This window comes from Microplitis mediator, chromosome 5 (assembly GCF_029852145.1).
Source record: "Microplitis mediator isolate UGA2020A chromosome 5, iyMicMedi2.1, whole genome shotgun sequence".
Lineage (NCBI taxonomy): Eukaryota > Metazoa > Arthropoda > Insecta > Hymenoptera > Braconidae > Microplitis > Microplitis mediator.
The window spans coordinates 13910965-13938469 of NC_079973.1; the positions used below are offsets into that span (position 1 = coordinate 13910965).

The 27505-nt window shown below is 32.1% G+C and overlaps 1 protein-coding gene across 6 annotated transcripts in view; it reads right to left on the minus strand.

The window, feature by feature from the left end:
- Positions 1 to 27505, minus strand: part of LOC130668618 (EGFR adapter protein-like) — a 374416-nt gene that overhangs the window by 165327 nt on the left and 181584 nt on the right. For 3 of the 6 annotated variants that reach the window (XM_057470973.1, XM_057470974.1, XM_057470978.1), the window contains exon 3: positions 5552 to 5621. In XM_057470973.1, the coding sequence (XP_057326956.1) occupies positions 5552 to 5621 (70 nt within the window). Of the gene's footprint in view, positions 1 to 5551; positions 5627 to 27505 lie in introns of all 6 variants that reach the window. The other 3 variants (XM_057470976.1, XM_057470975.1, XM_057470980.1) reach the window with 1 other exon arrangement.

The following is a 27505-nucleotide window of genomic DNA, read 5'->3' on the forward strand; positions in this document are numbered from 1 at the left end:
AGATTTTTTTATTTGCATGGTTATTTTAACTTTTTAATTAACATAATTATCTTTATAATCATATAAGTTAAAAAAATCTATTTAGTTTATTTTATTCTAAGCGCAATATGACAAACTCATAATAACTTTGTATTTGTAAAAAAAAAAAGAGAAAAAAAAATTATATTGAGACTCAAGACATTACTTGAATTATTTTCATATAAAAAAACTTTAAGAAAATATCAAGAAAGTTATAAAACAAATATCAAAGCTTTCAAACAGATAGTTATAAATCGATTATTTGAGGAAATGGCTATTTCGTTATTTTATCTATTTTTTTTTCCCGTTCTCAATGTGTACTATAAAACTTTTTATGTAAACCCACTGCGAAAACTTAATAAATCTCACGGGCTATAATAAAAAAATTGATGGTCATCTAGTAGCAATGCATTCATACAGACATATAATATTTAATGTATCTCTCAACATCAAAAGTAAAAGCTTTGAGTCATAAATTCATTGCAGTCTTCATTTTTTTGTAACAATAATGTTTTGTTTTTTTTTCTTTTAATTAAAAATATATATTTTATTTTATTATAAAAACTATAAAACTACAAAAAAATTTATACATAATTTAAAAAAGTTGAGTACACTCTGATTAAACAACTGAATTCAACCGAATTAATAGTATATTACGTCGCCTTCGGCTCGGGTGACAATATCACGCGGGTTGCAATGTCATACTTTCCTCCCGTGGTGCGTACACAATTTTTTATCAGACCAGGATCGAAAGTTCGATTAAAATTTTAATGATAAAATTTAATCTTATATCTTTAAGTTCGTAATGATAAAAAAATTAGCGCGCATGCTTTAATTGTAAAATGCTCATGCGTCAAGTTTTTTTTAAAGATACCGTGTAACTAAGCAACAACTTATTTATTTATTTATAACGACATAAAAAGTAGCGTAACTAGCCTTATTTGCGTGTTATATACAATTATTCACAATTAAAAATAATTATTATTCGGTGTGGATGTGTAAAAAATTAATAGTCAAGTAAAAATGAGCTCAGAAGAATCTGACAATGAATTAGGAGAAGAGGAAATAATCAGAAATTTAGAAGAAGTAGCAAAGCAGATTACGAGCAATTTATTGCCCGAAAAATCAAAAGCTCGCTACAATCTTTGTTACGACGAATTTTTATTATGGAGAGAAAAAAATAAGACTGATTCTTTTAATGAGAGCGTTTTCTTGGTTTATTTCCAAGAATTATCGAAGATTCAGAAGCCGACGTCTTTGTGGAGCCGATGGTCAATGTTGAGAACCACTATTAATTTGAGACACGGCATCGATATTAATTCATATCATAATTTAAAAACGTTCATTAAAACTTGTGCGAAAGGATATCATCCTAAGGAAGCTCAAGTATTGACTTTAAATCAAGTAACAAAATTTTTAAATGAGTCTGATGACTCAATTTACTTAGCAATGAAAGTAAGTAATACATGTTAAAAAATATTTACAACTTAATTTATAATACATTTATTTTTACAATTAGTATTTACAAATATTACATAATAAAGTATATATATTTATTTACAATTTACAGGTCATCCTTATTTTTGGAATTTTCGGTGCACTGAGAACGAGTGAAATATGTGACCTCAATGTCCAAGATATTGAAGGCACAGGAAACCAACTTATAATAACAATTAAAGATAATAAAAATTATTACCCCCGTAATTTCGTTATCGGCAAAGAATATTACAACATTGTAAAAAAATACATTTCTTTGCGGTCGGAAGACATTGATACCAGACGATTTTTCATCGGTTACCAAAAAGGGAAATGTATACGTCAGGTAATTGGAAAAAATAAAATAAGTGAAGTGCCAAAAATAGTTGCGATTTGTTTGCAATTAGAACACCCGGAAAGTTACCCTGGCCACTGTTTTCGACGCACGGCAGCTACTTTACTTGCAAACTCTGGTGCAAATTTGACAGCTATCAAACAACTTGGTGGGTGGCGATCAAGTACCGCGGCAGAAGGATACATTGAACATTCCTTAGCAAATCGACGACAAATCTATCAGCAAATGATTTCTTCTGACCAAGAAACCCCATCTACGTCTACCACCAATCGAGCTCCGTCTTCACCACGAAGAAGCCACCAGATACACTTAGAAAAAGATACGGCCAGAAAACATCTTTTAACCCATGATTCTAATGATGATGAGCTTTTATTGGGACCTGAATTCAATGAAATTCCTGAATTAGATGAAAATTCTACTCCATTACCATCCACTGAGCATGATTCTGAGATACCAACGCACATCGAACCAAAAAATAAATCGACATCAAAATCATCCCTTAAAATTAACTCAGGCGACAAACATCACCTCCGAGAAATTCAAAATTTAAATTGTGATGAGCGCGCAAAAAAACACGGAAAATCGGAAACAAGCAACAAACGTTTAAACACAAGACAACTTGAAAATGAAGATATTGATTCTTTAACGATTAATTCCTCATTTATAAACATTAAAAAATGTAAAATTAATCAACTCATTATGAATAAGAACCAATGCAACTGCAATGTTAAAAACAAACCTTAATTTAAAGATTTGTTTATATTTACTGTTCGAATTATACTAAAAACGTCTAATAATATTGTTAATTGCTGAATTAAATTTAGTTGAGCATACTAATTCATGTGATATATTATTATTAATTATAATGAAAATAAGGATTATAAATCATGTTATTATTGGTATAGTAATCATAAACTGCATACTTTAATATCGATTATCAATTAATGAGTTTTTTCGTAAAAATTAAAAAATAAGTTTGTTTCTTAAGCGCTTCATGAGTCAAAATCTTTTTCCTATTTTACCCTATAGAAAATTTTTTTAAATTACATTTGTCTCACTTATATACACTGAGAAATATTTTCGGAGTAAATCTATAGACTAAACTTTTCTTCGAAGAAAAATGTTACACTATATATAGCGATTCCACTTGAATGAGAATTTTGCTTAATGTATGAGAGATCCAATAAGATTAATAAGGTCCTTTTATAACGGATTGTATCGAAACACTTGCATTCAAAGTTTTTCTTAGTAGAAACATGTTTGTCATGATACTTAGTTTATAAATTTTAGACTTTATATTATCTCATAATTACATATACCACAACAGCAACTCAAAAATTATCACATTTTTTTATTTTTACGTCTTAAATGAAAATTAAGATTGGTTTTACTATATTTCACATATTCAAATTTATTGTAACCTATTATGAAAAATAATTTTGACGTTTAAAAATAACATAATCGTTGGCATGCGCAAGAATATTGAAGCATGCGCACTAATTTACATCATGATTTTACCGGGAAGCAATGTAGCACTTTCGTCCCTGAAAATAAGGCCGAAAGACGAACTTTCGATCAAGGTATGATAAAAAAATTTTAATTCTGTTATATTCTGTCGAATTCTGCAAAACAGAATTCAACTGCATTGAAAATTTGAATTTGAATGAAACAGAATAAAACCGATTTAAAAATTTCAAATTCGTTTTAATTCAGTTTAATTCGGATTCAGAACCAGAAATTGGAGAGTTATTTTCGAATTAATTAGAATTAAACCGAATAGAATTATTTAAATTCGTTTTAATTTGGACAAATTCTGGTTTCCCTGCCGAATTAGACAGAATTTATTTTTAAGTTAGGTACCGAATTAACAGAATTTATCTGAATTAAATAGAATTAAAAATTTAATTCTGTTTAATTCGATCGAATTCAGTTGTTTAATCAGGGCACCTACCAATCTAAAATTAAAATTGTCTATTATGCATCAGTTAGATTCAAACATTTAAACTTCGAGTACAAAAGTATAAATAATATTTATTTTATTATAAAGTAAATTATTTGACTGTTGTATTTTTTGATTGTTAGTCATAAAGTACAATGTAATGTTTACATTAACTATAAGTAGCCGGATTTAATCAAGAAAGCACGAGTGGACGTAAGTATACTTTTAGTATATACTTGTGTTCTGATTTATATTGATTCACAGACATATTAATATTGAGAGGGATTATAGACAGAGTAATCACTTACAGTGATTTCCTCTCCATGTAACTCAAAGTGGCTTAGAAGGCATATCTAGACAAGAGAATGGAAGATGGAAGATTCTCAACTATCCACTCTAACATGGAAAAGGGATCATAAATTTCAGCTGGACCATTATAGAAAGCGCACCACCATCACCACTCTATAGTACTACGTGCAATTGTTTGCCACCCTAAAATTCTCCTTTTTGATGTCTCAGAATCTCATTCAATGGCTTCCTCAATTATTTCTATTCTATGGAACAATTTAAATTCAGGTGCGGAGTAGGTATGGTTCAACATTTTCTTTCTTTTCATTTTTTTTATTTTATTACTAACACCGTTTATCGATTTTTATCTTTTTCGAATAGAATATTACAGATTATAAAGGAAACGGAAAGACGAAGTTATCAATCAGAACGACAACGATATATAGAAAGAAGGAAGAGGGTCGCATTAGTTTCCCAGCACCACGAATTCATTCGCACTGCCAATCACTGGCAAAACTTCCAAACTCCTATGGTACTGACTCACCCTCTTTTCTCGCTTTCTCTCTATCATACACTCTCTCACTTCCTCTCTTTTCCTCCCTTAGCTTTAACTCTCTGTATAATTTACCCTACGGAACTATTCACTGAATTTAACTATATAACGCTACCAACCACAAGGTATCAAGAAAAACGAAAAAAAAGAGACAGATTAATATTTTTCTGCATACTCAGCACTCATTAGTTTACTAAACAGCTAATTAATGCCATACTTTTTTTGTATCCATTATTCTATTTTTATTTTTCTCACAATTAAGAGATGAAAGGATACACATTAATTAAAATATTGTGTGTGGCACGGAATGAAACACAATTTCGATTTTTAGTTATAGCAGCCCTCGCCTTTGGCTGAAACAATCAATCTCACTCTTGTCTAAAGGTGTCTTGTTTTACTTTTTACTATACACTATACTATTAAAGTTGATAGTTTTAATAAAAAATTTTTAATTACAGTTAAATTTCTAAATAAAAAAAAAAATGTATTTTAGTTGCGTTTAATGAAAAAAATCTATACATATGCTCTTATGTTTACATGTGTGAAATGAGGTTTAAATTACTCACGGAAATAGATAAAACATTTTTAAGTGGAGCCAAAAAGTTGAGAAAACGAAATCGACGAGAAAATTTCGCCGGCGTAGAGATACTTGACCGACTTTTCTTTGTGGTCCGACCGCTTTTTTGGTGAATAAAGCACGAGAAAACGAGCTTGGTACTATTTTTTTTTCTTTTTTAATGCTATTTTTTTATTTCTTTTTTCACACTATTATTTTTTTATATTTTTCCTCTACTATTTGTCGCCTCATTTGACGCTCTTCAAGGTACGTTAAAGAGTAACGTCAAGCTCAGTTTAACTTATGCACTCTCATTCTTTTTATTTTTTTGAAGCTTTTTTTTTAACTACGGCTGTAAATACTTACTTTTCCATCTGGACTGCATACTTTTATTCCCGCTAGCGAGACGATTAAGAGGACAGGTGTAAACCGATTGCTGTGCTAAAACAAAAAATTAAGGCACATCTATAAATATATATACATGTATATTTATTATTAATTAAAATTTTGAAAAAATTATAAAATATTAAAACAATTTCATAGTCAGCTGAATTATATTAAAAAAAAAATGATTAATTATTATTTATTGGAACTTCTGATGATAATAAAAGAAAAAAAAGATGGCAATAAAATTAATGAAAATTCGTGTGAAAAGGGATGAATGTAAAAGAGGTCATAGAGTCAAAAATAATGGAAAATTTTATAGCAGTTGTGTTTTAATAGCCGTGAGGAATGATAAGAGACTAGAGTGTCACCATAGAGTGGGCGCTCTACGCTTTTTTATTATTGAACAGATATTTATATCTATATATACATCTACTGAGTACTAGCATCTAGCGTTGTTCCATAGAGGGTGATTAAAAAGTTGCCGAGCACAAGAGGAAAAAAATAGGAAGCTCTGAACATCAGAGGGTTAGAAAGAATAAAAGAACAGTACGGGGATAACTCGTTGGCGGTGAGAGAAAGAATTACGTGAGTGCAACCATTAAGAGCAGCAGATAGATGAACGTGAAAAGGAAAGCAATGTCTATGTACTTTTGTAATGATAACCTAAAGCACCATCTTCACTTTCTCATCTATTAATTTTTTTATGCTCTTTTTTTATCTGAGTTTCTTTTGACTAGTTTTGAAGAGATTCCGACGTTTTAAGGTCCGAGAAATCTATCCTGACCCTTCTCAAAAGGATGTCCGAGTGTACGTACGTACGTACGGATGTAAATATTATATAGCTTTTGAACAGATAAACCGATTTAGATCTTTAAAGCGGCATTTAAAGCGGCTTATTAATTCCTTGGTGCTGTGGAAAAATGGGTTTGATCGGTACACGGAAAGAAAATTATGGAAACTGTTCCCATAATGTTGTGAAATTTTTTCCTATACCATCATAGGAATTACGACCATAAATTATGGGAGCAGTTCTTATAATTATAGGAATGTTTCCCATAATTATAGGAATTGTTCATATAATTATGGGAATGATACCCATAACGTTATAGGAATGGTTCCTCTAATTATAAAAATGTTCCCTATAATTTATAGGAACCATTCTCATAAATTATAGGAACCATTCCCATAATATTATAGGAATGGTTCCTAAAATAGTATGAGAACTATTCCCGTAATATTATAGAAATGGTTCCCATAATGGTAAAGGAATAGTTCCTATACCATTATGGGAATAGTTCCCATACTATTATAGGAACCATTCCTATAATATTATGGGAATGGTTCCCATACTATCATGAAAAAATTAATTTAATGTAAAGTGTGGTAATCACTTTTACAATACACAGAAACATTATCAAATATAAAAATAAAAATTCAAACATTGAAAAAAAATTTGTCTTCGGCAAAATCAATAAAATTTTTAACACAATTTTTTTTTTTTTAACCAATTCAGCGTCGAAGAAGCTTTATTTGAATCTCTCCATATCATGAGGGGAATTTCTACACTATTTTGCAAAAAAAAATTTTCCTGATATTATGGGAATGGTTCCCATAACATTATGGGAAAAGTTCCCATAATATTATAGGAATAAGTTCCATACCATTATGGGAATAGTTCCCATAATAGTATAGGAATAGTTCCCATACCATTATGGGAATGGTTCCTATAATATTATGGGATTGGTTCCCATATTAGTATAGGAACTATTCCCATACTATTATGGGAATAGTTCCCATAATGGTATAGGGATTGTACCCATACTATTATAGGGATGATTCCCATAGCAAAACTTCCCATAGTTTTCTTTCCGTGTACAGTACGTTTTAAGTTATTCCAAAAACAAATTTTTTTGGAAAATGTTTTTTTTTGTTGATAACTTTTAGCGAACTTGATGATTTGATTTTAAAATCTAATCAGCTCTAACGCTCTGTAACCTTCGTCGAATAACCATGAAAAACCGAATTTCAAAAAAGTGTTTCTTTTCTAATAAACTCTAAAATCACAAAACCGATTGATTCTAATAATTTTTTAGCGTAACAACTAAAAAATTGCATCGAAATCCTTCTCAAATACCACAATTAGCTTATTAGTTTTAAAGGATATCGATGATTAAAAATTTAAAAAATAACAATTTCTTATATGTTCCAAAACTTATATCAGCCATTAGGTTTTATGATGTTTGATGTTCGTTAATTTAAATAATAACATCATTAAAAGTTTTGAAAAATCATTATCCATGAATTTCTGTTCACTAACATTTAATTTGTCAGGCGTAATCGTGAGCACAACTTGAAAAAACAATTATTACTGATTATTTTCAATTTCTTTAATTCTCAGAGGTTAATACGGAATGTCACTTTTTTCGAGCTCGAAGGGCTTGAAAATACCAATTTATTTGAAAGTACTGTAGAGCTCAAAGTGCTTGAACCTGAATTGACAAAAACATTATTTTCGAGCTCAAGGAGCTCAAAAACAGCGGGAAGTTTCGGGGCTGGCCAACCATTTTCCAGATTTTTTTTATGATTTTTATTTGAGGTAATATGCTTCTTAAAGTCTTAACAAAAATTTTGATAAATTAATGAGGTCGGAAAATGATTATAGGGTCGCGTCGTAGTTGCCACTTTGAGGGGATTTTAAGGGAGGAGTTAAGACTACGTCTTTGTTGGAATCAAATGTTCACGTTGGGTAAGGATTTATTAATTTATTCAAGCGACGTTTCTGCAAATGACTTAGTCTGTGTCAAGGGTGCATAATAAAGCGGCTGATGCCATCCTAATTCCACCACTTCTAAATGTCGAGAAAGGTCTCAACGGACTAGCGAATTAGAAAGCTTTTCTCTCTTGTACAATATTTATGTCGCATTGGCGAACGGACCGTGTCACTCAACGTAGAAACATCAGGCTGTATTTAGTAAAATTTATTGAATCAGTGGAGATATAACATTATCACTGACTCAAACAAACACTAGAGCTAAAACCTTTTGTGCTAAAACATTTTGATAATTCACATCGTATGAATTTAGCTTTTCGGACGGCTACCGATTCTATACCAGACACGGCTTATAAATACTCAAAGTATACCTTTATTATTTTATTGTTTTACGGTTACATTAACTCGAAAAGCATTTTACTTTGACTGAAAAGGGTAGATTATATTATTTTTACTATATTCATTTCATGTACGCATATGAATAATATTGGATCATTGTTCTTCATTTAATTAACTAACTCCTTGCTCTTTTGTCTTTTATGCTAATTTAATTAAATAGTTTTAAGCCAGGTTTATATGAAAAAATAATTCCAGAAAAAAAAAAAAAGAAATTGTAAATTCAATTGATCAAATGATGTTGAAATTTAATTAAAACTTTCAGGGAATATTTCTGATTACAACTATAAAAAATTAGATTTCTATTTTTTTCTTCCTCAAGAAAATTTGATAACGAGTTTTTAACTTCCTACCAAGAATATCGATGATTTTCGAAAAATTTGTGAAGTATTGTTTTCACCCTGATTTGCGGAAATCGAAATTTCATCAGATGTCGACGTTTTGAGGTCCTTGGAAGCTATTCTGACTATTTTCAGAATGATGTTCGACTGTCTGTATGTGTGTGTGTGCATGTAAACTTTATAAATTTTAACTAATTATTCGATTTGATAGTCCAGTCGATGCGCACGAAAAAATGGTCAAAGATCATTTTTTCGGTGGGTAAAGATCGATTTTGAAAAATTTTTTTTTCAAAATACTAGAAAAAATATAAGGAAAAAAGTTACCATAAATTTGGAGGGTGATCTTTTTTTTTTTATAAAAAAATTAGATGTAAAATGAAATATCTCTAAAAGTATTGAGAAGTTATCGAGACAAACTGGTATCATTGTTTTTGGGATTTAATAACGAACAAAATGAATTTTGAACGAAGTCTCTACGACGAATAGTTGCTGAGATAAAAATTATTAAAGCGCGAAAAACGAAAAAGCGCGTCATTTCGTTCGCGCGCGGATAAACAAAAGAGTGTAACTCGGCAGCAAATCGATATTTTAACAATTTTTTTTTATTATTCTCTTAGTAAATCATATATCAACCATAAAAAAATTTGGTAACTTCCAAAAAAATTTTTTCGAATTTAAAATTTAAAAAAAGTAAAAATCACTTTTTGTTAAATAAAAAATAGAAAAAATGAAAAATAAATAAAATGACCTAATGGATAATTTTGTTTAAGCCATTACCCAAATAATTACGGGTAATGACAGTTAAAAAAAATTTTTTTTTCATAAAAAAACCGGTTTTGAAAATTTTTTAAATTTATCAACAATTAAAAAAAAAAAAGTTTTTTTTTTGATACGACAGAAATTCATCTCGCGAAATTCTGAATCGAATGGTATATACGAATTTTTGTCGATTTTTTGAAATTTTTCCTTTATAATTTTCAATACAAGGACTTAAAAAAATTTCTTGCTACGGGGCTTTAAAAAAATAGGACTTCGGATATCTTCGGGAATTGCTAGAGAGAGAAAGTAGTCGTTATCCGTTAGAAAACGACACTACGTCTTATGCTTACTTTCTCTCTCTAGCAATTCCCGAAGATATCCGAAGTCCTATTTTTTTAAAGTCCCGTAGCAAAAAATTTTTTTAAGTCCTTGTATTGAAAATTATAAAGGAAAAATTTCAAAAAATCGACAAAAATTCGTATATACCATTCGATTCAGAATTTCGCGAGATGAATTTCTGTCGTATCAAAAAAAAAAACTTTTTTTTTTTTTAATTGTTGATAAATTTAAAAAATTTTCAAAACCGGTTTTTTTATGAAAAAAAAATTTTTTTTAACTGTCATTACCCGTAATTATTTGGGTAATGGTTTAAACAAAATTATCCATTAGGTCATTTTATTTATTTTTCATTTTTTCTATTTTTTATTTAACAAAAAGTGATTTTTACTTTTTTTAAATTTTAAATTCGAAAAAATTTTTTTGGAAGTTACCAAATTTTTTAATGGTTGATATATGATTTACTAAGAGAATAATAAAAAAAAATTGTTAAAATATCGATTTGCTGCCGAGTTACACTCTTTTGTTTATCCGCGCGCGAACGAAATGACGCGCTTTTTCGTTTTTCGCGCTTTAATAATTTTTATCTCAGCAACTATTCGTCGTAGAGACTTCGTTCAAAATTCATTTTGTTCGTTATTAAATCCCAAAAACAATGATACCAGTTTGTCTCGATAACTTCTCAATACTTTTAGAGATATTTCATTTTACATCTAATTTTTTTATAAAAAAAAAAAGATCACCCTCCAAATTTATGGTAACTTTTTTCCTTATATTTTTTCTAGTATTTTGAAAAAAAAATTTTTCAAAATCGATCTTTACCCACCGAAAAAATGATCTTTGACCATTTTTTCGTGCGCATCGACTGGACTATTGAATGATTAAGGCAGCATTCGAAAGAGCTTGTTAGTCATCAACTTTCCGGAAAATTTCAGAACATTTGAGTAGAATCAAAAATATTGGCGAATTACGAAAAAAAATTTTTTTTTTAGTTTTTTATTGATTTCTCAGAAACGACTTATACGATCAACTTCAAAAATCAAATCAGCTCTAGAGCTAAGTAAAATACGTCGATTGCCGCCTCAACAATTAAAATCAGTTCATTCGTTCCCGAGATATCGTGGGAAAAAGAAATGCTAAAAAAACGTTTTTTTTCGAAAACAACGGCATACAAAAGTATTCACAACAATGTTTTCGAGCTCAAAAAGCTCGAAAACAGCGGGAAGTTTTGGGGTTGGCCCGCAGGGTCAACCGATAGACCGATTTTTTACGGTACAGTATTTTTTATTGATATTTGGATAGCTAATAGCAAATTTTTCTGAAATTCTTTCGTCATAAAGTCTAATTAAATGGTTATACTGAAAAAAAGTTTATTTTTCTGTGAACATTCTCTTTTTCAATATTTTAGTATCTTTAAAGAAAACAAAATATTGAATATTATTTTTCATGAAAGCTCATACACAAATATAAAAAATATTGACAGATTATATTAATTGTAGTTGAGAGATAAAAATAGTTATCATGGAAAAAATACACTTTGGTTTATCAAAAACAGTTTATGAGCTCTTTTAGCGGAAGGTTGATGGAAAAAAATTATTTATCAAGTACCGCTACATTTTTTAAAATAGTTATTTTTTTTTTAATTATTAATTTAAAATACCAATAGAAATATGAGATTAAAGGAATTCTGAGAGTCATTGCTAATTAAAAAAAAATACATATATATATCATAAAAATTTGTTTTTTATTAATTGATGAGAATTTTTCTTTAACGTTAAAATTAAAATTTTCATTGTGATAAAGATATTAGAATATTCAGTCTTAATGAATGATTTTTAATCCTCCAGATATTTTAGTATAATTATTAATTTAATTATGAACATTGCAAGTATTAAAAATTTAAATAAAAGTATCTTTAATTTTCTTTAATTTTATTAAAATGAGAATTTTATTAAATATCTAGATCATGAAATTCGATATCAATTTACAATAAGGCATGATTAATTTCTAATTATTATTTTTATTATTATTAACTTCCCGCTAAAAAAATTGAAAATTTTCGAAAATTCGTAAAGTTATTGGTTTTGGTCCGATTTGCAAAAACCGAATTTCTATCAGATTTTGATGTTTTGAGGTTCTAGCAAGCTATCATGACTAATTTCACGATGATGTTTGAGTGTATGTATGTGTGTACGTACGTACCCATACAGGAAAATACGACGGGGCCAGATATGGACCACGCTTGGCGCAATGCTGTCGATCTCTGGCCCATGCTTGTAAGCCCGCTTTGGCCCAGCTTTGGCAAAAGTCTGGGATGATAACGTGGTGCCAGGCTTGGTTGTTACCAATTGCCCAGGCATCATTGCCAAGGCTGGCCCATGCGTGGTGGCCAGATCTGAGCCATGCTTGTTTGCCAGACCTAGCCCATGCTTGCTTGCCAGACTTGGCCCATGCATCGACAAAACAAATAAATTTAATTTTAAAAAAATTTTATTATTATTATCCTAATAGAGTTTGTGATCATTAACGTTTGAACTATTTAAGTGAGGTAAATGATGTGAAAAAACTCAATGGAAATTCTGCTGGGCTCTGGGCGCGAACTGCCGTCCTTTTGATCGCTAGGTTTGAACGGTAGCTACTGGACGAACCTACTAATGTTGAACCAAAACTTTTATATGTTGTACTTATTCATTTTACTACAACCACTTGGTTTTATGAAATATAAAGAGCAATTAAATAAATATCTTCGATTAAGAAAAAAAATAATAATTTCGTATTATTTTTATGATAATTACATAATTTTTAAAAATAAAATTTATTAAATTTAATTGATTATTTATCGAGAACCCAGTTGAATTGTCTTGCTCTACCACCAATATTAAAAATAACATTTATTGTAGAAATTCATGAGTTATTTCTTACTTAAATCAATTTTTATAACTAAAATTATAAAACTACGGTTGTTGATTGCAAATAACAACGAACTAAAAAATATTTCAATTATTAGTTGTAAATAATTTTAATCGCAATATTATAATATTTATTGATTAAAACTTATTTTAATTCAAAAATAAATAATTATTAATTTAAAAAACCATAATAATGAGTTAATAGAATAATTAATAAAAAATGTGGGTTAACTAATTCTGGCCCAAGGATGGGAAACTATAGGTATAACCGAACTTGGATAATCCTACCTTGGCCCAAATCTGGCTTGCCATTGAATGATCAAGGCAGGGGAACCTAGTCTTGGCTTGAATTCGGGTAATCATTGGGTCAGCCAAGGCTAGGTTACCCAGTCTTGGCATATGTTAGGGTTACCATCCAACGGCCGAGGTTAGGTTACGCAAACTTGGCCCAAGTTAGGGTGACTCTAGGCTTGGCCAAAGCTAGGTTATTCAGTCTTGGCCCAAGCCTGGGTAATCATTGGAATGGCCGAGACTAATTACCCAGTTATGGCCCGGGCATGGGACAGTATAGGTTTGCCAAGATGGGCTTCCCAATAATGTCCCAGACATGGCCCCGTCGTTCAACTCTGGGGCTTCCTGTATGGGTAAGATGGCATTCGACGTGACTTGTTAAATGCTATAAGCAGTGAAAATTTGAGTTTAATCGGTAGGGTGCGTTCGGAGATATTTAAAAAATGTTTTTTTTTTATTACTTTTAATTTGCTCGATAGATTGATTAAAAAATCTAATCAGCTCTAAAACTTTATAAGCGGCTTCGAATGCCACCTCAACCATCAAAATCGGTTCATTCGTTCAAGAGAAACTGCTGACAAAAGAATTCAAAAAATATTTTTTTTTTTGTTTTTTTGAAATTTTTCAAAAACGACTGGATAAATCAATTTCAAAATTTGATCAGCTTTAGAACTTGATAAAACACGTCGATTGCTGCCTCAACCATCAAAATCAGTTAATTCGTACGCGAGATATCGTGGGAGAGAGAAATTCTAAAAAATGGTTTTTGTGAAAAGAATGGCACACAAAAGTATTTTCGATCTCGAAGAGCTCGAAAACAGCGGGAAGTTTTGGGGCTGGCCTGCAGGGTCAACCGATAGACCGTTTTTTTTTTTATAATAATCACTGACCAAACGTGGAAGCACTGTTTTTTTACAGCATATTAATTAAAACTTTGTTTCAAAATTCTCAAGTATGGAAACTCTTTTTGTCAATGCAGTTTTGATATACTACTAATTGGAAATGTATTGTTATGATGGTATTTCAAAGGATTGAAAGAAATAATAGAAGCAATCAAATATAAAATACGCACAAATTGGAAATAATTGAATACTGCTATCTGTAGATTCTACTCACGTTTCCGTTTGTTTTTATTTTTATTTATTCATTTACTTTTTTTTTTTAAGTTAAAAATAAATAATTCCGTGGGTTTATTTATTTATTTTTTTAATTTCTCGGATTTAAAATACAAATAAAGTATTTATATATAATAATGAAAGCACAGAAAAGGATTAAACTTGAAACGTTGAGAGGATCAACGCTCTCATATAAATATATATATTTATTTTATTTAAAAATAAATCCATTAAAACATTACTAATAATATCATTTTACAAAGTTCCAAGTTTTGTATCAATATATACATAGAGTTGGTAAATATCACGATAATGTTGCTATATTGTAAACTTTAATGATGTTTGCATTAGCGCAGAAAAGCGAAATAATAGTACCATAGACGGCAATTTAATGCACCCATGTAATCCAATATTTTGTTATCAAAACATACAAAACTTACTATTGATCATTAGCCGACAATATGAATGAATATTTTACAAATTTTAAGTGAATAAAGTATATTTATATAAAAATAAATAACGTTTAATATAAATTCAATTGAGATCAAATTATACGTAAATCAATTTATAATGCAACCGTAATAATATATATTCATCAATCTTCATTAACGTCATCTAATTCATTGATAACAATGAATAGACATATTTGAATTGAGGATTTCTACTATCTGTTGATACCCATTTCTGAATTCCATGACATTAAATATATCTAGAGATCCATTTAGGATGCGAACACGTGCTAGGGATTTATGTGGAAAACCGTCTCGCGTTTAAGCCACGTTACTATAGTTATATAAGCCAGCGCAACATCCTAATGGAACCGAATTTCTTCACTGCTCTAAAATATCTATATTTAGAATTTATAAAATTACTTTTTCAATTTGATACTTCAATCACAATACATATTTTTATTTCATAGAAAAAATTATTTTAAATCCTTTAGATAATTTTTATATAAAAATAATTTTCTCTTGAATATATTTCAATAAGTGGTTTAGTAACTGCATTTATATTTAATTAATTTTTTTCGTAATATGATAGAAAAAAATATATACTTTTAGAATATAAACATAAAACTGTCTCAATGGCAGATGAATAATTGACTATTAAACTAAATCAAAAATAAAACAGTTCATTTTCAAAGCTAATGGTATATAAATTAAAGACTTTAATAATTATACAGATTTCGTAAATTCAATTTAGATGGAAGATAAATAACACATAGGATGAACCAGACAGCTAGTCAGAGATATAACTGAGCGAGTGGTTACACAAATCGATCGTATAACACCCTCTCAACTCTCCACTGCCACCAATGGTCTACCACCATAGTAGAAACTCACATGGGTGCTATTTACTCACTTAATAGGGCATAACAGAACAGTCATCGATTGATTGACGTGTGGATAGAGAACATTGAATATAACTAATATAAGAGCGAACTGGTATCCTCACGTACCAATGATGGCAAAAAAGTATACCGTCATCGACTTTATATCCTTACTCTCATCCTTCTCTTCATTTCATACCACCTTTTTATCTAATAAAATATCAAATATCTACACGATGAGAGATCAATCATTATATGTCAATCTTAATATATTATTGACATTAAATTATTATTAAACTAACTGGAGCATCGATAAAAAGATCCGACTATTAATTGATTACATGAAAATCATGAGGCATACAATCATTCTACATAATTGACCACATCATTAATTTGCAATTTTCCTCTTTAATCATAATTAAATACACTGGTCACAGAAATTAAGGGATAGAAAAAAAATCCGAAATTTTTAGGTGATTTCCAACATGCTGTAACTCGGTGAAAAATGGTCGTATAAAAAAACTAAAAAAAGCAAATTGTAGCCTCAAGTTTCTAGTTCTCAGATCTGGACCTCAAAATTTTTTATCATGTACGGTTCCGGAGTAATCATAAGAAAACCAACGAAAAAAAAATTTTCAAAATTTTCGCTGGTCTTTCAATACCTCTATGGGCGACAATAAATTTTTTTGAATAATCTGAATGTCTGACTTTTCTCGGAAATTTTATGCCCTTTAATTTGGTGGCCTTAAAAAGTCTCTACGACGATTTGGCGCCGAGTTATCATTGATCAAAGCAAAAAAGTCCATTTTGGCTTTGATAATCAATAACTCCGGATGTATTGGTCGTACAGAAAATGGAAGCAGGGTTTTGAAAACTGGAAAACATTCTCTATAAGGCAAAATTAGTGGCATTTGATAGAAAAAATTTTTTTAAAGCGATATTGTTTGGTAAAAAACAGGTCAAAATTCACAAATTTAAGGATATTCTGAAATCTTGCTATAACTTTGGATATAACGGATGAACAAAGGATATCTTCGACTTTTTTTCAATCTCAAAGTGTCCTGAAAAAACCCTAAAAATTTCAAATCGCTGCGATTTTTCTTTCTTAGTGCCCCGAAGCTTTAAGTTTATCGATTTTGTCAAAAATCACCATAATTGGTAGTTTCTCGGTTTTTGTTCATTTTTTCGATTTGAAAATGTTTTTTTCACCGATAATCTTTATTCCTTTGATCAAAAAAATCGATTATCAAAAAAAATTGAAAAAAAAAAAAATTTTGAAAAAATTTTTTTGTTGTATCTGCAATGATTTATCATTGTCAAAAAAAATTCCTAAAATTTTTTTTACCGCCGGCATTAGAGTTACCCAAAGGGTATGTTTGTTAAGTTGACATTTGAAGCAGATGCAGTTACAGCGGTAAAAAAAATTTTAGGAATTTTTTTTTGTTTTTCAATTTTTTTCGATAATCGATCTTTTTGATCAAAGAAATAAAGATTATCGGTGAAAAAAACATTTTCAAATCGAAAAAATGAACAAAAACCGAGAAACTACCAATTATGGTGATTTTTGACAAAATCGATAAATTTAAAGCTTCGGGGCACTAAGAAAGAAAAATCGCAGCGATTTGAAATTTTCAGGGTTTTTTCAGGACACTTTGAGGTTGAAAAAAAGTCGAAGATATCCTTTGTTCATCCGTTATATCCAAAGTTATAGCAAGATTTCAGAATATCCTTAAATTTGTGAATTTTGACCTGTTTTTTACCAAACAATATCGCTTTAAAAAAATTTTTTCTATCAAATGCCACTAATTTTGCCTTATAGAGAATGTTTTCCAGTTTTCAAAACCCTGCTTCCATTTTCTGTACGACCAATACATCCGGAGTTATTGATTATCAAAGCCAAAATGGACTTTTTTGCTTTGATCAATGATAACTCGGCGCCAAATCGTCGTAGAGACTTTTTAAGGCCACCAAATTAAAGGGCATAAAATTTCCGAGAAAAGTCAGACATTCAGATTATTCAAAAAAATTTATTGTCGCCCATGGAGGTATTGAAAGACCAGCGAAAATTTTGAAAATTTTTTTTTCGTTGGTTTTCTTATGATTAGTCCGGAACCGTACATGATAAAAAATTTTGAGGTCCAGATCTGAGAACTAGAAACTTGAGGCTACAATTTGCTTTTTTTAGTTTTTTTATACGACCATTTTTCACCGAGTTACAGCATGTTGGAAATCACCTAAAAATTTCGGATTTTTTTTCTATCCCTTAATTTCTGTGACCAGTGTATTTAACTATTTGTAACGAGGTATTAAACTTGATAACTCGGTAATTTTATAGTAGGGTGATTTGGGTTGGATATTATGTTGGCACCGATGATATGATTTTATTATTATTATTATTATTATTTCTTTTTTAAGTAAATGCTCAGGGGGTTATCCCCGGTAGTCCGACTCTACCGAGGGCCTCAGCTGAGCGCCAAATCGTAACTGCTGCGATGCATCATCAACAAGATGATCAGCATGCGCAGCAGGCCAAGTTTCGTTGCCTTAGGAGACGGAGGGACCCGAGAATAACAGCCTTTTGCATCCGCGATGCCAGAAACTCAACTTGCGCTGAACAAGTTGGTATTCTAGCTAGTGCAGACACAAACGACTGTTTCATTCCTCCTAGGACGCCAACAATGAGGACGACAAGTTTGACACGGTAACCTGGGTAAAGTTTGCCAATTTCAAAAGGAGATCCTGATATATCTCGTGTTTGTGCTCTTCTTTAACCGTAATGTTATACTCAGCAGGAGCTGAAAACTCAATGACATAAATGTCACGAGCGGTTTTATCGAAGAGCACAATATCAGGTTTGTTGTGATCGATTTTCCGCGTTGTCGCGAATGGCACGTTCCAATAAATACGGCAACGGTCATTCTCAACAACTTGCGGAATATCTCCTGGCAGATAAGGCAGCACTGGTGTTTTATCGATACCGTGCGTATGTCTAAGGTGGTATTAAAGTACTCGCAGAGCAGCATTATGACGCTGGATGTATGCACTTCTTGCCAGCACAGGACATGCTGACAAGAGATGCATAAGCGTCTCAGGATGTTGCTTACACACCCTACACGATGTGTCGGGTAGCTGCATCTGGAGTACTTTCGCACGGTATTCGAGGGTATTGATTACACCATCTTGGCAGGCAAAAATATATCCTTCGGTCTCGGACATCAGGCCAGCTGACTTAAGGAAGGAAAACGTCAGCTGGGTGGACAAGCCATGGTCACGCACGTGTTTAAAGAACACGCTGTGCATGGACTTGTCCATGTGTGTACTAAGCAGTTTTTGCTGCTCAGCATTCCTGACGACACTCTTAAATTCCTCCTTAGGGAGTTCAATAAGAGGGTTTACTCTTCCGAGACCGAGGGATTTTGCCGCGTACTTTGCTGCCTTATATAAGAACGCTCCCTTCTGCAGATTCTCATGACTATGAACAATCTGCATAAGGAAGTCGTCCTCATCTGCAGTGAAATTGACAACTTCGTATGTTAAACCCAAAACCAAACGATCATGTAGACACTCCAAGCTCTGTAGACCTCTCCCTCCGATGTGCCGGGAAAGGTATAATCTGGTGACTGAGGACTTAGGGTGCATGCTCCGATTGATATTCATGACTTTGCGTGTCTTGATATCGAGATCTCTAAGCTCTTTTCGGGTCCATTTAAGGACACCGAAAGAGTAAAGTAGTACTGGGACAGCAAGCATGTTTGTTGCAGAGACTTTGTTTTTTCCGGAAAGTTCTGATGACCAGATTTTCCGGAGTCTCCGTCCATACTCGCTGCAGAGAGTCGTTTTGATTTTCGAGACATCCTGCATAGGACTCCCGTCAATCCCTAGATATTTGTACGACTCTCCGGCGTCAAGATGGTCAATGACGCTCCCATCTACTAACTCGATATCTTCGCGCAAATCAGAGCACTTACCCCTCACCAGATTAACGACCGCGCACTTGTCCAACCCAAAAGCCATGCCGACATCCCGTGTATACTCCCCTACGATATTTAAGGCTGTCTGAAGGTGCTCCTCATCAGGAGCATATACCTTCAGATCATCCATGTAGAGTAAGTGGGTGATCGAATATTTCCGATCAGTTGGTGGGCCCACTGAGTATCCACGGGTACGGCGTAGCGCAACAGATATCGGCAGCAGTGAGATGCAAAACAGCAGCGGGCTCAGGGAATCTCCCTGGAAGACACCTCGCTTGTACTGTACAACTTCGGTCACACGTTTGTCGTTGCCACATGAAATGTGGAACCGTGTTCGCCAAAGTCGCCAAAATTATTATTATTATTATTATTATTATTATTATTATTATTATTATTATTATTATTATTATTATTATTATTATTATTATTATTATTATTATTATTATTATTATTATTATTATTATTATTATTATTATTATTATTATTATTATTATTATTATTATTATTATTATTATTATTATTATTATTATTATTATTATTATTATTATTATTATTATTATTATTATTATTATTATTATTATTATTATTATTATTATTATTATTATTATTATTATTATTATTATTATTATTATTATTATTATTATTATTATTATTATTATTATTATTATTATTATTATTATTATTATTATTATTATTATTATTATTATTATTATTATTATTATTATTATTATTATTATTATTATTATTATTATTATTATTATTATTATTATTATTATTATTATTATTATTATTATTATTATTATTATTATTATTATTATTATTATTATTATTATTATTATTATTATTATTATTATTATTATTATTATTATTATTATTATTATTATTATTATTATTATTATTATTATTATTATTATTATTATTATTATTATTATTATTATTATTATTATTATTATTATTATTATTATTATTATTATTATTATTATTATTATTATTATTATTATTATTATTATTATTATTATTATTATTATTATTATTATTATTATTATTATTATTATTATTATTATTATTATTATTATTATTATTATTATTATTATTATTATTATTATTATTATTATTATTATTATTATTATTATTATTATTATTATTATTATTATTATTATTATTATTATTATTATTATTATTATTATTATTATTATTATTATTATTATTATTATTATTATTATTATTATTATTATTATTATTATTATTATTATTATTATTATTATTATTATTATTATTATTATTATTATTATTATTATTATTATTATTATTATTATTATTATTATTATTATTATTATTATTATTATTATTATTATTATTATTATTATTATTATTATTATTATTATTATTATTATTATTATTATTATTATTATTATTATTATTATTATTATTATTATTATTATTATTATTATTATTATTATTATTATTATTATTATTATTATTATTATTATTATTATTATTATTATTATTATTATTATTATTATTATTATTATTATTATTATTATTATTATTATTATTATTATTATTATTATTATTATTATTATTATTATTATTATTATTATTATTATTATTATTATTATTATTATTATTATTATTATTATTATTATTATTATTATTATTATTATTATTATTATTATTATTATTATTATTATTATTATTATTATTATTATTATTATTATTATTATTATTATTATTATTATTATTATTATTATTATTATTATTATTATTATTATTATTATTATTATTATTATTATTATTATTATTATTATTATTATTATTATTATTATTATTATTATTATTATTATTATTATTATTATTATTATTATTATTATTATTATTATTATTATTATTTCGTTTTTACCTAAAATGCTCAGGGGGTTATCCCCTGTAGTCCGACTCTACCGAGGGCCTCAGCTGAGCGCCAAATCGTTACTGCTGCGATGCATCATCCACAAGATGATCAGCATGCGCAGCAGGCCAAGTTTCGTTGCCTTAGGAGACGGAGGGACCCGAGAATAACAGCCTTTTGCATCCGCGATGCCAGAAACTCAACTTGCGCTGAACAAGTTGGTATTCTAGCCAGTGCAGACACAAACGACTGTTTCATCCCTCCTATGACGCCAACAATGAGGACGACAAGTTTGACACGGTAACCTGGGTGAAGTTTGCCAATTTCGAACAGGAGATCCCGATATATCTCGTGTTTGTGCTCTTCTTTAACCGTGATGTTATACTCAGCAGGTGCTGAGAACTCGATGATATAAATGTCTCGAGTGGTTTTATCGAAGAGCACAATATCAGGTTTGTTGTGATCTATTTTCCGAGTTGTTGCGAATGGCACGTTCCAGTAAATACGGCAACGGTCATTCTCAACAACTTGCGGAATATCTCCTGGCAGGTAAGGCAGCACTGGTGTTTTGTCGATACCGTGCGTATGTCTTAGATGGTAATAAAGTACTCGCAGAACAGCATTATCACGCTGGATGTATGCACCTCTTGCCAGCACAGGACATGCTGACAAGAGATGCATAAGCGTCTCAGGATGTTGCTTACACACCCTACACGATGTGTCGGGTAACTGCATCTGGAGTACTTTTGCACGGTATTCGAGGGTATTGATCACACCATCTTGGCAGGCAATAATATATCCTTCAGTCTCGGACTAAGGCCAGCTGACTTTAGGAAGGAAAACGTCAGCTGGTCGGACAAGCCATGGTCACGCACGTGTTTGAAGAACACGCTGTGCATGGACTTGTCCATGTGTGTACTGAGCAGTTTTTGCTGCTCAGCATTCCTGACGACACTCTTAAATTACTCCTTGGGGAGTTCAATAAGAGGGTTTACTCTTCCGAGACCGAGGGATTTTGCCGCGTACCTTGCTGCCTTATATAAGAACGTTCCCTTCTGCAGATTCTCATGACTATGAACAATCTGCATAACAAAGTCGTTCTCATCTGCAGTGAAATTGACAACTTCGTATGTTAGACCCAAAACCAAACGATCGTGTAGACACTCCAAGCTCTGTAGACCTCTCCCTCCGATGTGCCGGGAAAGGTATAATCTGGTGACTGAGGACTTAGGGTGCATGCTCCGATTGATATTCATGACTTTGCGTGTCTTGATATCGAGATCTCTAAGCTCTTTTCGGGTCCATTTAAGGACACCGAAAGAGTAGAGTAGTACTGGGACAGCAAGCATGTTTGTTGCAGAGACTTTGTTTTTCCCGGAAAGTTCTGATGACCAGATTTTCCGGAGTCTCCGCCCAACTCGCTGCAGAGAGTCGTTTTGCTTTTCGAGACGTCCTGCATAGGACTCCCGTCAATCCCTAGATATTTGTACGACTCTCCGGCGTCAAGATGGTCAATGACGCTCCCATCTACTAACTCGATATCTTCGCGCAAATCAGAGCACTTACCCTTCACCAGATTAACGACCTCGCACTTGTCCAACCCAAAAGCCATGCCGACATCCCGTGTATACTCCCCTACGATATTTAAGGCTGTCTGAAGGTGTTCCTCATCAGGAGCATATACCTTCAGATCATCCATGTAGAGTAAGTGGGTGATCGAATATTTCCGATCAGTTGGTGGGCCCACTGAGTATCCACGGGTACGGCGTAGCGCAACAGATATCGGCAGCAGTGAGATGCAAAACAGCAGCGGGCTCAGGGAATCTCCCTGGAAGACACCTCGCTTGTACTGTACAATTTCGGTCACACGTTTGTCGTTGCCACATGAAATGTGGAACAGTGTTCGCCAAAGTTGCATCGTACGCTGTATGCATCCCACTGTATCGCGATTGACCCCAAGGCATTTGAGCAAAAAGAGAATGAGCTCATGAGATGTTGAGTCGAATGCCTTACGGTAGTCAATCCAGGCCATTGACAGGTTGCGCTGATAGTAGACCGCGTCTTGAATGACACAACGATCTACTAACAGATTCTCTTTGCAACCTGACAGGCCTCTTTTACTGCTACGTTGTTCGTATATCTGCTGCCATACAGGATCTATCTCCTGTAGAATGCGATTATTCAAGATTTTTGTGAAAATCTTATAAACTGCATTCAAACAGGTGATAGGCCTGTAGTTCTTCGGGTCGGACAAGTCACCTTTCTTAGGGATGAGCACGGTTCGCCCTTCTACAAGCCAGCACGGAATAGGTTCGTTGCCTCTGATAAACGCTGTAAAAATCCGGGCCAGATGATTATGGGTAGAAGTAAGTTTCTTCCACCAAAATAAGTTGATGCCATCCGGACCCGGAGCAGCCCAGTTCTTACCATTATTCAGAGCCAAACGAACCTCTTCCACGCTGACTTCAGGGCTCTCTTCACCAGCATTGTCGTTTCGATGGTGGCGACAAAATGCCTCGAAGTCGTTGAGAGCTGGAGTGTCACGATTCACGTTTGGTTGATCACCATACAACTCGGACCAGAAAGCTTCTACTCGCTCGATAGATGGGGGATCGCCAGAAACAGATGTCTTAGGTGTCAGAAAGCGTGAAGGACTCAACCGAAACAAAGAGTTATCGGTAAGCCGCTTCAGCTTTTTCTCTAGTGACTTTTTAGCAGTCACCAGAGCCCGCAACCTGTTAAGGAAACCTTCTTTGATGTTAAGAAGATTCTCCTTATTCAGTGTGTGATGTTGATATCGTAGTCCCGCCGCAATACGGCGGACTTTAGGCGTAAACGCTTTACGAGCATTTACGTACTCAATCACACACTGAATGCGGGAGACATGTTTCCGGAGATCATCAATCTTCAGTGAAAGCTGCCCAATGCGACCTCTCATCTTAGCCTCAGGAGAAGAAGTATTATTTCTTGCCGTAGGTAAGAATGAGGAAGCAGCATCATAGACAGCTTGATTGATGGTGAGTAGAGTAGAATCCTCCTGAATCCGAGTTGATAGCTCGTGGTTTTCCGTGTCAAGTAGATGTTTTGGGTAGTGTATCTTTTTAGAGATACATACTTGTCGTCTTTCAAAATCATTGTCGGCGTCTTCGGAAGAACGGCGTCTCTCCTGATGTAGCTGTGCTGGAAAAGACAGACGATGAGATAGCCGTCTGTTATTCAACAGTGATTTTCGTGTTCGCCGGAGATGAGAGGCATAATCACGCAGATGTTGTTGTGAAAAATGGCTATGGTTAGGGTGCATATCGCTCCAGAGAGCATGCATCCTAGCCATGTAACCTCTCCGCTCTGGTTCACTGTTATTATAGCACATCAGGAGATCGTCTCGTAATTCCTCCGTCCACCTAAATGCAGTCCGTTGTTCGCCAAGGTCGTCATCATTCGGAATCTCGGTGCTCCGCCCAGCTAGTGGGTAGCCCTCATCCGAGAAGGGCCGGTTGTGGGGAGCACTTCTGTGTTCAGGATTATCTTGAACTCAGTTTACTTCACATTGGGGAGTTAACCCAATGCAAAGGTTGTTGTGCGCTTTGTAGGCCAGCAGATGGAAGGCCGGCCTACTTTGCCCACGATGCGCCACGGGGTTAATAGAACCCCCGCTGGCCGCACAACATGCACCGTGGGCATGTTATTATTATTATTATTATTTTTATTATTATTATTATTATTATTATTATTATTATTATTATTATTATAACAATCGTGCAGACAAAATGTCTCAATTCATAAGTGACTCATTCTCGTTTCATTGTACTCGTAAAAAATAAGGGCTGTGTTTGCCGACGATTGCGTATTTTGAAATTTTATGTATTGATAAATTTTGTCAATATATATACATAATTAATTAATGTAACGGGACCTAAGTCCACCTCCTCCACGGAAGCCGATACCTCGCCCTTTTGGGCATACTCGCGTTGCGTGTGGTCCCTATTTTTATAATCAACTCTACCATATATTATAAAAGAAAAATATGAACATAAGCCCACATTAGCTTACCCATTAGGCAAGCATTGCATGTGGGTGCCTCACCGACAACCACCATGAGACCGACCTCATTCGGACCCAAACACTCCTCCCATCTTTGGTCGAAGCGCGGCTTGGAATGGATCCCCCATGGTACCAGACTTCAGCTCTGGTCAACTGCTTGCGTAGGTTTAGTGGTGGGGGACAAGTTCTTTCCCAACCCATAAGGGCTACCTCCACTAATATATATACATATTAGGGTGATTCTTGTTTTGGACATTTTTGAATTTTTATGCTCCTATAGGCTTATGTGGCTCAAAATAAATAAAAAAAAAGATTTTCGCTAGTTTTAAGTCTTTATCACAATTTTAACCTGTGCCGCACGGCGATGTAAGTATCTGCTTTAAATAACTCGGGGTTTTTGGATTTAATGACTAATTTTTTTATTCTGACCAAAGTAAGTGTTCAAAAAATTTGAAACTCTATAGACTTTATCCTTATTCTAGTAGCTATTCTTCATAATTTTTTACAGATTATTAGCAACTATAATTTCGAGTCGATTTTAAGATATTTCAAAAAAACTAACAAAAAATCGGTCTATCGGTTAACACCCTGCGGGCTAGCCCCAAAACTTCCCGCTGTTTTCGAGCTCGTTGAGCTTGAAAACATTATTGTAAATACATTTTCGAGCTCTTAAAGCTCGATAATACTTTTGTATGCCATTGTCTTAAAAAAAAACATTTTTTAGCATTTCTTTCTCCCACGATATCTCGCGAACGAATTAACCGATTTTGATGGTAGAGGCGGCAATCGACGTGTTTTATCAAGTTCTAAAGCTGATCAAATTTTGAAATTGATTTATCAAGTCGTTTTTGAGAAATTTTAAAAAAACCAAAGAAAAAATTTGTTTTGAATTCTTTTGTCAACGATTTCTTTTGAACGAATGAACCGATTTTGATGGTTGAGGTGGCATTCGACGCGGCTTATAAAGATTTAGAGCTGATTAGATTTTGGAATCAATCCATCGAGCAAAATAAAAGTTATCCAAATAAAACATTTTTGAAAAAATTTTATTTTTGGGATATCTCTGAACGAGCCCTACCGATCAAGCTCAATTTCTCACGGCTTCAAGACATTGACAATCCGCGTCGAATGACACCTTGAAATTCGAAATCGGTTTACCCGTTCAAAAGATACAGGTATTTACATACGTACGTACGTACGTACATACACTCGGACATCATCTTGAAATTAGTCAGAATAGCTTTCTAGGACCTCAAAACGTCGACATCTGATGAAAATTCGATTTTCGTAAATCGGACCGAAACCAATAACTTTCCGAATTTTTGAAAATTTACAATTTTCTTAGCGGGAAGTTAAAAAAAAAATTATTATCTGAAATTTTTTTTTAAATATATCAATGGCCATATCATTGAAAAGTCGATAGACCTCTTGTAATGTCACCGTTCGACTCATAATTTTCAATTTTATTCAACGGGTTTTAAATTTAAATAATACAAAATTCAAAATGAATTGAAGTATCTTTTAAAATTTTAAATTAAATTTAGTCAGTCTGTCCAGATAAAAATTGGGGGCCTTAGATGTTCGTCGGCTGACTGACTGTTCTGCATCCGGAGATCCAGTACGAAAAAATTACAAAATTATAAATCGTCCAACTTCGCATCTCAGGTTTCGCTAGCGATCGTCGTCGAGACCCGGCTCTCATGCCTCGTTATGAGTTTAGACTACGGGTCACGATGACGTTCGCGGAAATCACTTATCTACTTTTGTTACTCTGTTGAAAGATTTT